The sequence below is a fragment of the Haplochromis burtoni genome, unplaced genomic scaffold (genome assembly GCF_018398535.1).
Source record: "Haplochromis burtoni strain Fernald_Lab_line unplaced genomic scaffold, NCSU_Asbu1 Contig_112, whole genome shotgun sequence".
Lineage (NCBI taxonomy): Eukaryota > Metazoa > Chordata > Actinopteri > Cichliformes > Cichlidae > Haplochromis > Haplochromis burtoni.
In genome coordinates, this window is record NW_024582473.1 from 16,601 (window position 1) to 30,723 (window position 14,123).

Below are 14,123 nucleotides of genomic sequence, written 5' to 3' on the forward strand. Positions count from 1 at the left end.
GATGGGGACGACAAGGAGTACAGAGGTCTGACCCAAGACTTTGTGGACTGGTGCCAGCTGAACTACCTCCAGATCAACGCCAGTAAAACCAAGGAACTGGTGGTAGACTTCCGCAGGCACAAGCATTCTCCACTGCAACCACTGAACATCCAAGGTATGGACATTGAGGCTGTGGACAGCTACAGGTACCTTGGTGTTCATCTGAACAATAGACTGGACTGGACTCATAACTCAGACGCCCTCTACAGGAAAGGGCAGAGCAGGCTGTACCTGCTGCGGAGACTCAGGTCGTTTGGAGTGGAGGGCCCACTCCTGAAGACCTTCTATGACTCTGTTGTGGCTTCTGCTATCTTTTATGGTGTGGTCTGCTGGGGCGGCAGCATCTCTGCTGGGGACAGGAAGAGACTGAACAGGGTGATCCGAAGGGCCAGCTCTGTTCTAGGATGCCCTCTGGACCCAGTGGAGGTGGTGAGTGACAGGAGAACGGCGGCTAAGCTGTCATCCCTGATGGACAACATCTCCCACCCCATGCAGCAGACTGTGACAGCACTGAGCAGCTCCTTCAGTGGGAGACTGCAGCACCCACGGTGTGGGACGGAGAGATTTCGCAGGTCTTTCCTCCCCACTGCTGTCAGACTCCATAATAAAGACTTTAACTGATCAAGCACACACATCCATACATATGCAATAATACTAAGTGCAATAATCCTTTCTGTCATTGTTGTATTTTTACTCAGTTGTATATAGTATTTGTATTTGTATTCTATTTTTATCTTATTGTATATTTATTTTATTTTATTCTACTGTATATAGTATTTTATTCTATTCTGTACAGTTGTGTACTGTATTTATTCTTATTGTATTCTAATTTTTGCCTCATAACTTTTGCACTGTCCACTCCTGCTGTGACAAAACAAATTTCCCACGTGTGGGACTAATAAAGGTTATCTTATCTTATCTTATCTTAAACTCGGCTTAAAGCCAAAGGATTGTATTTTGAACTCTGAGACTTCCACAGAGTCCAGCATTAACAATTTGGAATTGGAAATGAGCAAAGTGCATCGAATTTCAGTTTTAATTTATTCTAAGCAAAGCTTTAATAAAATTTAATCCACATCTGAAAAACTGAACGGTGAAAGTTCTGTTCAGAACGAAGATTAATTCTTTTATGGTGTAAATACTTTTCATAGAATTTTGATATTTAATAAATATCACACATGTCTACAATGACAACATTGCATAGGCTCAATATGATTTACTGAATGCAGTTATTTCGAATATTATTTGGATATTTGAATATTTTATGAGATGTAACAATAAGGAACACTTTCTCCAAACTATATAAAAGCATGTATCACATTTTTATTTTTAGTAGGTGGGATTTCTTTGGTATACATACATTCCATCTACATCACAATCAGCAGCAGTACAACTAACTACAAATGCTACTCTTTGGTCAGCAATTCACAGAGTGCAGCATTACAATGTTATGTCTTCTGTTCAGTACAGTAAAAAATGGCATTTATTGTTGCCAAGTCATCATCATAAATTTTTTATGTTCCAGAAACTAAACTAACAGGCAGAACACACAGCCCGAGAATGGACGAGATCATGACGCTGCACAGAGGGAGACACAAACAATATATACACACCCAAGAGGGAGTCAGGGCAAAGATCTCAACCTCAGACTATTAAATAAATCCAAACCAAAAGTCCAAAACGCTGGGTAGAAGACGCAGGATCATGACAGTAACAGTAAGTATGTTTCAGTAACTGCAAACGCTAGACTTGATCAACAATTACATTTTACTGTTCAATACAGTAAAAAACTGTCTTATAATACTGATCACTTATGGATCCTCTTATTGTTGCTCAGGGCCTCTGTGAGTTTGGTTTGCATGATCTCCTTAGCTGAGTATAATGGCAGCTCCAAGGTCGAGAAGCATGTGTGTGTCTGAGGATAGTACTGGTCATAGGAGACGTCCTTGATATCTATAACTTTGACTTGCATCTTGATTTTGTCCATACCGAGAATGGGCACCCGGTCAAATCCTGTCACAAACCCTAGAGAGAGAAAAAAAAGTGGAAGTCACTGAGTTTTATTTTGTGCATAACATTATGGCCTGATAGCCCTCTGAAGTCACACTGTCAGTTCATTCATGACTGCTCATCCACCTCAGCAGTTCATCAAATGCTTTTTCCTACTAAAGACCAGATACCAAATGCACAAATTAGGAAATGTAAAAACATTCTGGAAACATATGAACTCAGGACATAAAACACAAATATTTTACTTTATTAAATCCTTGCAATTTGTGGCTTTACAAGATTAGCACTCATTGTTTTATATGATCAACTCAAATACTTACAAAGGAAAGCTTTCTTCTGGTTCTCAGTCAGTTCATCAAAAACCTCCCAAAACATCTGTATGGTGGGATGGTCTGCGCTGTATTCACCTTCATAATGTGTGTTCTAATCGTAGTGAAAGAGGCTGTTAGATATACTAAAGATAATTTAAACTATAATAGAACTGCAGACAAATTACAGCAGTTTACCTGTTTCAGCTTTTCCCAGTCACTGAAGTCTTTGCCCACCATCACTTCTTGCAGCTCCTTTGGCCTGAAGAGTTTCACCAAATCCTGCTCACACACCAGGAAGAAGCCTCTCTTGAACTCCTGAAACACATTCTCCACTGATGTGTTGAAGGCATGATTCACGTAGGCATCCACAAACTCCTTCCTGTTTGGCAGATAAAAGTAGTGATTAAAAGAAACACAATCACACTTTGGTCAAATCATGAACTGTTCTGTTCCATTTTGTTTAAAGAGTGGTCGCTTTATATCTCTGCCATGGACATTTTCCATTAATTACTTGCCAATAAACATGCAAACTTGTGGTGTATCTCAAGGATATCAGGGCTCTAGACTAACTTGTTGCCATGGGCACACCGGCACAAAAGTTAGGCGCACTCAAATTTTTCAACCGCATCGCTTAAGTTTACATGTGCATCTTTTTGGGGGGGAAATTGCAGTCCATACATATAATATTCATTTCTAAATTATTAACTAACAATCTTGTGCTTAAAGTGCTTTGTCAATATTGTAGAAAATGTTAAACTTAATCATTATCTCGGCCTCCTCTGACGACCTGTTTGCTGTTGCATGCTGCTGAAAGGCAGTGGGGAGAGGGGACACAGCATATAATGTGTTTTCTGGATACACTGTGCTCTTTCAGCATTCAAAGATTGGTGGCACCGTGTCAGAGCACTGGCTATGAATTTCAGACGGATCAGGCCTTAACTTAACAAAAAAGTTATCAATAGTTCTTTTCATCTTTTCTTATTACCCAGAGCTACATCCACTTCTGTCGGGCCTAGGCTGCTCACTAGGGCTGGGTATCGTCACTGATAATCCATTCGATTCCAGTTCTCAAAGTCCTGATTCGGTTCAATTTAGCCTCAGACAGTCAGAAATATTATAATTCTGATCATTTATCAGTACTGATACATGTGAAACTTCATCAGAATTGTGAACACCACAGCAGATGCCTTTGTGTCAAAGTAACTGAGAATAAAACACCGAAAAACATGAAGGAGATTTTTCTGGTCTGGCTTTTTGTATCAGATAACTTTAAAAACATTCTGCAATATTCTGTAATTTTGCATAATTTTAAAAAGTTTAAATTTCTTCAGTATTGAACAACAGAAAAAACAAAAGGCTTTCTTGTCCGAGGTCATTTAAGTGAAAAAAAGAAAAGAAAAAGACAGCAGCCGACAGCGCTGTAAACAACGGTAGACTGGTGGGTAATAAGCGAATGAATAATACAGAAAACAGAGATTGGAGACGGGAAACTGTTCTTGAAGTACAGAGAGAGAGAGAGAGAGCTAGCTGTGCATGAAGTGTGATTTTAATAGTCGTGGAAGCAAAACAGCAAAATTCATGACAACATTGATCAAATGTGAAGCGCAGTTTGCTGCTTCTTTTGCTGCTTCTTTTGCTGCTGGCTCGGCGAATTTTGGTTGGATAGACAAAACCTGCAGCTCAGAATCAGCGCAAAAAGACGTAAACACAGCGCGGACCGGACACATCAGAATCGCCGAGCTCTGACAGCGTGTCCATCTACGGGCCGTTGGGTGAGAAAGCCGAGAAAGACAAAGTTGATTCTGATGCGTCGGGTCCATTCTGTGTTTCCGTCTTTGTGTGGAATCCGTGTACCTGCTCTCATTTGCTGTGTGGTAGTTGTTGAAATAGTTTTGTGAGCTTTAATCTGAGAATCTGGCGTTTCTGGCAAAACACAGTTATATTTAAAAGTCAATTCAGGATTTAATGAATCGATATCGCTTTATTCAAGCTACTCACCTCCCACTTCCACCTGCACTTTCAACTGGACCAAGGCCAATCAGAGAGGTCCCGCCCCTGACTATCTCTGATTGGTTTAGTGACCACACGGACAGTTGCAGAGATTATTATTTTTTTTGGTTACCTGAACAGTGCAACCAAATATTTTTTTAGGCGCACCACTGAAAAATTTGCTCGCATTTGCGACCAAATTGGTCGCACTCTAGAGCCCTGGATATACACCGAGTCTTGGTACTTTTTCTAATTAAATGCTTCTGCTTGGTCACAAAACAGTTTAATGTATGTTTCTTTGCAGATGACATCCAGTTATATCTTTCTGTCAGCTCCATTGTCACTGTCACTGTTGGTAGAGTCGTTAGATATTATGTGATGGCTTGTTATTATCTCTAGCTTCTCTTTGGCAGGACAATACTATATTTGGTTTTAAAACGCATGTTATGAAAAAATGCTGCCATTGTCCTCACTTATTTTGACTTGTCACCAACTTTTCAGGACTTTCAGGATCAAGGTCAATGTCCTTTCCACCCCAGTTGATCTGTTGGGGAAAAATAGATATTATTGATTAAAGAAGCGAGTTGATATCAAAGCCGTTTTTGACTTAAAGTTGTGTTAAACACCTACCGAAAAATACATGTCCAGGTTTTCCAAGTCATCATCTTTGTAGTCCTCCAGAATGTACTGCAGACTCCTTTAAACACAAAATACTTTAAGATGATTTGTGGAACCAATCAGCACCTAACACTACAAATATTCGCGCAATACAGCAAATACAAGATAACTTTCCCCCTTACTCTCCAACACTTGTGTTGAATTCTATCAAATCCTCCAGTGAAGGCCTTACACCGAGCAGCTTCTTGAACAGCACCAGTGGGAAGGGTAAGTGGATGATGCACTGGTTGTACAAGGCCAATCCACACAGAACTCCAAACAGGAAGAAACGCTGGTCTTCCTGAGTTGCCTGATGCTGACAGTAGAGACATTTGAAATTGTTTTCTTGAATTAAGGAGTAATAAATCAGCAATCACAATTGTTAAATAGTTTTAGAAGTCAGTCTCGGTCTATTTAAATTATATTTTTAGTAACTTAGTAACTCTTACTTTTGAGGAGAACCATGCCAGTGTTTCAGAGTCATTGAACATGAACATCCCAGATTCAGCTGAGATCAAGTCATGAAAGACTTCATAAAAAAAGTCTTTCCTGTAGACGTCATCGATCATTTCATCAAACAAGACCTACAAGACAAAATTATAAAAAGTAAACAAATTTTGTTGTATGCCAAAATATTGTTTATATAACAATGTGTACACAACAATGCAAACATTTTGAGTTGGCTTGTTGTTTTTACCCTAAGTGGCTTCTTGTAGTCTGTGTCACAAGCATCCGCCAGTTGTTCAAAGGTGTCTTCCAAAATGGTTGCTCGCCTCAGGTCCAGTAAAAATACATCTTCATCGTAATCATCAAAAATACCCCAGTAGTCAGAGAAATTATCCAAGTAGTAACTCATCTGCATTGAATGGGAAAAAAAAGTTCAAGATTCAACATGTTTTTGTTTTGCCTACCTGATTACTTACTTTAAAGTGTATTTTAAACAGAGTATTGTATCACACCAAATTCATATAAGGATGTCATTTACCAGCTTGGTGTATTCAGAATAAGAGTCAAAAACCAATTTTTTTGATTGCAGGTCCATCACAATTGGGAAGTCACAAAGGAGAAGTGGCTCAGCTTTGGCATTCTAAACACAGAAAAGAAAACATACAGTTCTTTTGAGTTTAATAATGCAATTGTTAGCAATGCAGACATTTTCAGTTGGAACCACTCATTTTTTATGATATGTTACATGCTGTAATTTGATTGTCATGATTCGGCTGTGCAGCAGGCAGGAAAGGACCCAAATGCAGACTCACGGAGGCGAAAGTAGACTCAGACACAGCTTTTTTTGCTAAATGGCAAAACAACACAAAACTAGACTTGAAAATTATATAAACCGGGCACACGGGGACACGCACAACCATGAGGGACATAAATACACAGGAGGATAACGAGAGAAGTAAGAACACACGGGGAATACAGCTGACACGAATGAACCTGACGCCACAGGGGAAGCACAACTAGACACACAGAACATGGAAAAACGAGACTTTCACAATAAAACAGGAAATGTAGAAACATCACACAGGAGCCGACAGGAGGGAGCATGAGAGGGAGAGAGAGAGAGGAGACAAGAGAGACAAGACACAAAGGGTGACACAATATCCAAACATGACATGGTGACTGGGAGGACACAACACTCAGAGAAACGAGAAGGTCTAGGAAGACGGATAAACACAATAGATGGAGAAAATATGGAATGACACACAAGGATGGGAACACAGGCACAGAAGAGGGAAATAAGGCACAAAGACTAACACACATAAACACATACTGAACAAAAGCTAACAGAATAAACTCAGGGAACCATAACACAAAATGTCATAAAAACAGAAGAAACTCAGAATGCTGGGACCCAGAACCATGACAGTGACGGTAAATATAATGTCAGGCTGCATAATGGGATGTTAATATGAACAGATGGTGAAGAGTCAATGAATGATCGCACCCAAGGCAAATGACAAAAGAAAAAAAGAGAAAATAGCCATCACAAAAGCAGACCCAACCACATGACAGACACATCGCTTTAGCCTAAAACAGAAAAAAAAAAGGCAGGGTTTTGTTTTGTTTACCCTGTTTTCTGAACGTAAATGCCACTGGTCCAGATCCTCATTAAGAAATGCTTCATCCAACAATAAATAAAAACTGCTCTCCGGTATCCTTCGAGATTCCGCAACCCTGCTGTTGGCCTTTAAAAGAAAAATTTTACTTACAATTTATTTTTGTTTTCAGGTTAAAAAAAGAGGCATTAAGGCTTAAGAAGGAGTAAAATGACTGGTTTAAGATAATAACACTGACGTTGTACATGTATTTGAGGACTAGCAGCAGATTTCTGACCCCGGAGTTGCGGGGAACAGGCACAAAGGACAGGATCTCTGAGAGTGCCTGCTTCCACACGTTAATGTGTCGAATCATGGTGGAGTGCGACAGAGAGGACCACCAGTCGCCTGAAGAAAACAATAACGTTAGCAAAAGTAAAAACAGCAGGTAGAAGGGCTTTAAAATTTCCATGTGTAATAGTGGTGGTGGGTATAGGCAGCATACCTATAATCTGGAGGCTTTCATTCGACAACCTTGTTACTGCATTGGCTACCGCCACAGCGAGCTTTATTCTCTGTTGCCGTGTCTGTTTCAGGACTGTGTGCAGAAGCTCAATGAGAAGAAGGTAGATTCTCAACCCCTCCACTCCCAGTGGTTTCTGATCGAGGGAAGGAAGCAGGCGTAGCACTGCAGCCTCGATCTGTTAGTTTGGCAAGGATTGCAAGGATCACTCAGCAGCAGGTAGATCAATGGTGGATTGTTTTTGTGCAGAGGAAAAATGTTCGGATTATTTAGGTATCTTATAAAAACCAGGATTCTTACCTTGTCACTTAGAGTGTATCCAGTTACTATTAGCAAATATCCCCTAAATGAGTCATATGCAAGTGTTTTTTTAAAGGCGACTGTGCCTGTTCAATATGTGGCCACAGATAACAAGTACATTACAATAATATATACAATGTATGAAATGATAATCATGTGTCTGCTTGATTAAGCTATATCAGGTTTTAGACTGTCTCAGTGATACAAATGGGTAGAAACTAGGAGACAGTCTAGACTGAGGCTTTGTTTTAGAGTTATAATTACATGTGAGTGTCTGAGATAGTCTGAGTTTTGTACATACTGCAACAGTCAAAATAACAACTGAAATACTCCCCTCCCCCCCTCCAAGTATAAAAAGGATCAAATGAATGATTGTCAACATAGACATAAAAACAAGGAGTCATGAGTCTTGACATTTCTCAAATTATTGGAAAGATTATTTATAAAAACAAAAACATAGCCTTTTCCTACAGATTACATGTATTCTAGTAACATACCTCTGCAAGAACATTGTCTTTCTTTGCCAAATTTTTGAAAGCATGCCGTGCATGTTTCATGTTCAAACCGGGGTACTTTGGTGAAGTTTGGAAATGTTTATCACCGCTAAGAACACAAAGAAAAAAGTCCACATTAAAGCGTTTCTTCTTCTGCATCAGCAAATATATATAGCAGCTAAAACATTGCTGTGATCACCCAGTTAATTTAAGAGCATGTTCACATTTGCTAATTAATTAACTTTTAACACTGATAGGAATATCATTAGTTTGGCTGCTATTTTGACATCAACCAATGTACCAGACAAACCCACACCGTGTCCTCTTATTCATGCTAATAAGAATCATCGATATCATTACAAATTAGCACAGAATAACCATAAATGGCAGCGCTAAATTTTAAACTTAAAACTTAAATATTAGACCTACCACCGACAACCATGACATGGACATTATCTCTGTATTTACCTTTTTTCAAGGAAACTTTTATTCAGATAGGATGCAGAGGAAAATGCCTCCATGATTTCCCTGTGAAGATTTAATGTTTTCATTCAATTGCAGAAAAAAAACTTGCTTTCAAACAAGTAATTTGAGTCACAAAATCCATAAATCACCAGGCAAACCAACAAGCTGTGACTGCCAGTGCATCATACTTACTGTTTAATCTTTTTCCATGACTTTAAATCACATTCAGAGATCCATTTGTCAACCATGTTATCAAGACAGTGTTGTGATGCTATGTCACAGTCTGTGATTGAACCCTCGTCAATGTCCTGTGAAGGAAAGCAGTGACTGTTTACATATTCACACATATTCGCACCTCCTCCCATCACAGTCTGTACCTAATGTGTGAGTGTCAGTACCTCATCAGACCAGCATGTTGCAAATGAACAGTTTTCTCCTGCAAAGATGTTTCTGATTTTGGGCCCATTGGTGCCTTAAATGATAAGTAAACACGTCACTTCTTTCATAGATAAATTAATTGCATCCTCAATTTGTTTATTATCAGAGGTGTAGTTACCCTGTGGCAGTCGAACAGGCAGCGGCACAGATGGATTACTCTCCTCTCGATGTCCCAGCTGCCCTTGATCCCCACAACCAAAGGAGTAGACCCTCTTGGATTCAGTCAGCACTAAAGTGTGATTCCTGTGTAGAAGATAATATACTAAATATGTAGACCTCAAACCCACACATACACTTTACTAACTGCTTTACTTTAAGCATTTTTATTTAAGATGCTTGATGTTGTCTCTGATATCTGTTAGTCTCTTCAGTGATAATATAATAACTTAAGGTGTTTTTACATTAACATGCTCATGTAACTGTATAACCAGTGATCTTTAAATTAATCTATTTAATTTTTTTTAACTCTATATAAAAATGTATTCTAAAAGAATTGTGATACATTTAAAATGTATAATTGCTTCACATATAATTGCTCCTTTGTCCCACACGCCATCAAACTGTTTAACTCCTCTCTGGAGGGGAGAGGGAGGGGAAACAGGAGGACAAAGGAGGGGGGAACAACTAAGCTGTAGTGCCTCTTCACCTCACTGTACAATACCTTGTGCAATACTTTTTGTAAATAGTCAACAGTGCAATAGACTCAATACTTGAAATGTGCAATTCACTTGTATTTTTATTTTTTATTCCTATTTATTCTATTTATCCCCTTTGTATATTTTATTTATATTTGTCTCTGTATTTATATGTGTGTGTGTGTGTGTGTGTGTGTGTGTGTGTGTGTGTGTGTGTGTGTGTGTATATATATGTGTGTGTGTATATAATATTCTGTAACTCTGTAACTTCTGTCGGTGCTGTACTTTTTGGAAATCGAATTTCCCAGAGGAACCCACCCGAGGGATTAATAAAGTTCTATCTTATCTTATCTTACATGGATGTAAAAGCTGAGAAAAATAAACAAAGAAACATTCCTTGTTAAAGCTGAAAAAAATTAGATCATGAATTAAACAGTATGTGTGTCGTACCTTCCACATGTAATCTTGGTGACCTTTGCCCCCCAGAGCTCCGCAACAAGTCGAGGACGCAGTTCGTTGCGTAGTGAGTTGTGACCGAGCTGTCCGTGTTGACCGGAGCCAAATGTAAACACTGCCCCATGCTGAGGAGCCAAACACACAACCACAGTGTAAAGTCCCACAGCCATTTACTTTTACATGACAATTATTTTAATATGTTTGCAAAAAATAAAGAATTAAGTTGCTTTTAAAATTTGTGTCCCAGTGGTGAGTACAGCATCAAAATCAAACTCCACAGAGCTTTTCATTCTCTTTCAGCTTTCTTTTTTCATGTTTAGAACTTGTAACTTCTATAGGAAGATGTTTTTGAGACAACATTCAAAATCCTTTTTTTTGCATTCCTTGAATAATTTCTTTTTTTTTTGTTTAAATCCACACTCTTTACAATAATATATTAGTAAGAAAGGAGAGCATCAAAATGCTCCTGTTGTCTAACCTTTGTCAAAATGGCCGTGTGGTCCTGTCCACAGGAAATGCGCTGAGCTTTCTTCATATTCAAACACTGAACAGGAGCTGGTGTGTGTCTGTCTGTAAGGAAAAGGATTGTCAGTGTTATTATGTTACCAGATTATAATGCTCATTAACATACAATAAAGGTAGGACATTTATTGTAAAGCCACAGTACCTTTTGTGTCTCCCAGCCCGAGCTGTCCACAGTCATTTCTCCCCCAGCTGAAAACACCTCCAGAGACAGAGAGGGCGAAACTCTGGTCTCCTCCTGCAGCGACCTGGATCACGGGGATCGCTGACAGTGATGGCACATGTTGAGGTGATCTGCAGACAGACTTTCTCGTACCCAGACCCAGCTGGCCCCTGCAGTCCTGACCCCACGTATACAGCTGACCATCTGTGGGAGAATCAGCATGTCTCTGTGAAACACTCTCACTCCTGACATCTTCAACTTTTACGCAGAGTTTATGTTTAATGTCATGACATAGACCCTGTGTGGACAATTAGTAAGGCAACCAAACATGTTTCGTATAAATGTAAGTTGGATGGACTGACTCTGTCTAAATTATTTGAGTTTTTCATTTACATTTGTAGCAGTTTATTGCAGAACTGTACTGTACCTTTGGTCAGTGCAACCGAGTGCTGACTCCCACAAGCAACCTGAGAAACCTGTTTGTTAGAAAAAGCTTCCAGTGGGCTGAAAGAGAAGGAACAGGAAACAGAAGAAAAATCCAAATAAACAGGCTACACACTGCGGGGTTAAAGGCCTAATCATAACAGCCATAATAAATCATTTTGCACATTTCTATTGCCAGTCTATGGAGCATACTTTTTTTCTTAACGTGGTACTAATACTCCTTCTCATAGGACCAATAAAAACAACAACAACAACAACAACAATAATAATAAAGGTTTGCACATCTGTATCTGTTACCTGGGAGTGAAAGGTGGGTGTCTGGTGTCCACACAGAGAACTTTGCCGCTCACAGACAGCAGTGCGACCACATCATCGCCACAACTCACAGCCTCTATCTTCTCTTTGTGTTTCACAAACTCTGCAGATTCACAAGCCACAAACACAGCAGGTGTGAGTGGACACAGTTCGGTTAAATGTAGCAGAGAGTGAACTTGTTAGTGACACCGATACTCACTCTGCCTGCCCCTCGCTCTTCTCCCATCCTTGCTCTCGTTTGTGCGGATAATGAACGCGTTTCCATTACTTTTAACGAAAGCCAGCACGTTTCGACCTGCCGACAGATCCGCGATGTGATGGCTGATGTTTAAGTAATGAACTCCATCATCAGTGGTCGTGCTGTCGGTACCGGAGCCGTCTTTCACGTAAAACCCGCGCTGACAGTCCTCTCCCCAGGAAAACATGTTGTCGTGTGTTTAGGGGCAACAGCTGATCCTCACTGTGTCACTGTGCAGTCTGTCAACAAGAAACGAAACTTAAACTTAAGCATGCCGCTGCACAGCATGAGGCAACAAAATCACAACAGTCGGGAACACGATAGTGAAACTGATAACAGATAATCATATGAGACAACAAACACCAGCGCAAGACGATTGCGCTGTTTTTCAGGTCCATGAGTAATATTGATGGTATTAATGTGGCAACGGTAATGTTTATAGCTTTTATCCCCAATGTTCCATTCCACTCAATTCAATTTTACTTTTTGTAGGGCAAAATTACAACAGCAGTCAACTCAAGTCCCCTTTTGAATGAAAGCAGGAGAGAAAATGGAGAGAACCCCCCAAATAGACGAACAACGCTGAGACAGAGGAAAAAAACTATGGCGGAGAGCTGACATTTCATTATCACCAATGATTAAATACTTGGATTACCACAATATGATGTAAGCTGGTATGTTTTGATCAGTGGTTTGAATTTCATTTAAGTTAGATTAATTATATTGTTGACAAAAGAGAAAGCTGATGATAATGAAAACTAAATCAGTTAAAATGTTGAGAGGGTCAGCAGATACATGCGCTTTGACACTGATGAAGCAAAGTGTGTGTGAATATTTCTGTTAACTTTGACAAAATGGCAAAATAGTAAAAAGAAACTTATGGGAACAACAACAGGTTTAGTATTAACCAACCGGCCCATTTAACAGACACAGCAGCGATTACATTCCTGCACTCTATGATACTGGCTCATAGTAAACACTCTATTACAAGTTGGTCCAATACGAGCTTTGCTGCTATTGGGCCAATCGAAGTATGCTACAAAAGAGCATTGAAAATATTAGATAAGAAACCCTTTTCATATCACCATTGTCAACTTTGAGATGAAGTTATACATGGCTGAGGGACACACAAACATGTGATCGTGTTTCATGCTTTATGTTGGACGTGAAAAAGAGTTAATGTATTACAAAAAGGGAAACATAGCGTAATGTGTCAGTGCAATATCACCACAGTCAGAGCATGTGTAATACTGGGATATGTGCAATATAACTGATGTGTTTCCGTTATTATTATCTATATTGTCCTCTGTTGTCCACTCCTCTTGTCATTGTTTGGTCTAATATGATGTGATCACTGTTTTTGTCTTTGTCACATGATCTGTAAATATTATCTCTGTATGTTTTTACTAACTTGTGTGTAACACCAACCTGCCAGAGGGTCTGCAGATGAAAACTAGCCCAAGTCTATAATGTGGCATATTTGCATTTGTGTAAAATGCTTAATATGTGCTGCCCCTCTTTCTAAAATAAATAAATAAATAAATAAATATATTAAACTGATGAGAAGCTGTGTTCACCCCACAAAGCTCCCAGAAATTTGGGCAAATGTCTGCTGCCAAATTTTTTAGCCAAACCAAATTGCAGGTCAGTTTAAAGCCAAAAAGTAGTTCAAACTCTAAACCGTTCCTGAGATGCAGAAATGTTTTCACATAAAATTCATCGACTGTACTTCCAAACAAATTACACTTACAAATGCTTGTAACACAAACGATGAAAACAGTAACTGCAAAGTTGAGACCGAAAAGTGTTACAGTTAAAGTGATGAGGTGATAGCTGCCATTGGTGATTGTAATAAATGTAGGTTTTATTATAGCAGAGGTTCCGAAAGTGTCCATAGAGCGGGCCAATAATAAGACCTGGGAATTGCACCACATGGGAACCATTGTCTGCTATAAATCATATCAGACAGATGCTTTAATTTCTTTCATTATTGAAAATTTGATCAACATCGCCAGCCGGCAAAGATATTGCCGACATATTGGAGTCAATCGACAAGCGATTGTCCAGTTTCGACGCAAGGCT

General features: G+C 39.3%; 1 protein-coding gene across 2 annotated transcripts; it reads right to left on the bottom strand.

The window, feature by feature from the left end:
* Positions 1 to 1,322: 1,322 nt before the first annotated feature.
* LOC102307647 (probable E3 ubiquitin-protein ligase HERC3) lies at positions 1,323 to 13,181 on the bottom strand. Of its 2 annotated transcripts, none has more exons than XM_042223459.1 (23): positions 12,003 to 13,181; positions 11,786 to 11,906; positions 11,472 to 11,548; positions 11,027 to 11,248; positions 10,838 to 10,929; positions 10,354 to 10,484; positions 9,387 to 9,511; positions 9,229 to 9,302; positions 9,023 to 9,138; positions 8,834 to 8,893; positions 8,369 to 8,474; positions 7,554 to 7,749; positions 7,308 to 7,456; positions 7,082 to 7,198; positions 5,992 to 6,093; positions 5,704 to 5,862; positions 5,456 to 5,590; positions 5,150 to 5,316; positions 4,980 to 5,046; positions 4,823 to 4,893; positions 2,556 to 2,739; positions 2,370 to 2,472; positions 1,323 to 2,064 (listed from the first exon to the last, which is right to left on the bottom strand). In XM_042223459.1, the coding sequence occupies exons 1-23, from the start codon at positions 12,226 to 12,228 to the stop codon at positions 1,847 to 1,849; spliced, it is 3,018 nt and encodes a 1,005-aa protein (XP_042079393.1). In that variant the 5' UTR covers positions 12,229 to 13,181; the 3' UTR covers positions 1,323 to 1,846. The 2 variants fall into 2 exon arrangements, with proteins under 2 accessions (XP_042079393.1, XP_042079392.1); XM_042223458.1 differs by having other exon boundaries at positions 1,324 to 2,064; positions 5,150 to 5,322.
* Positions 13,182 to 14,123: the final 942 nt, after the last annotated feature.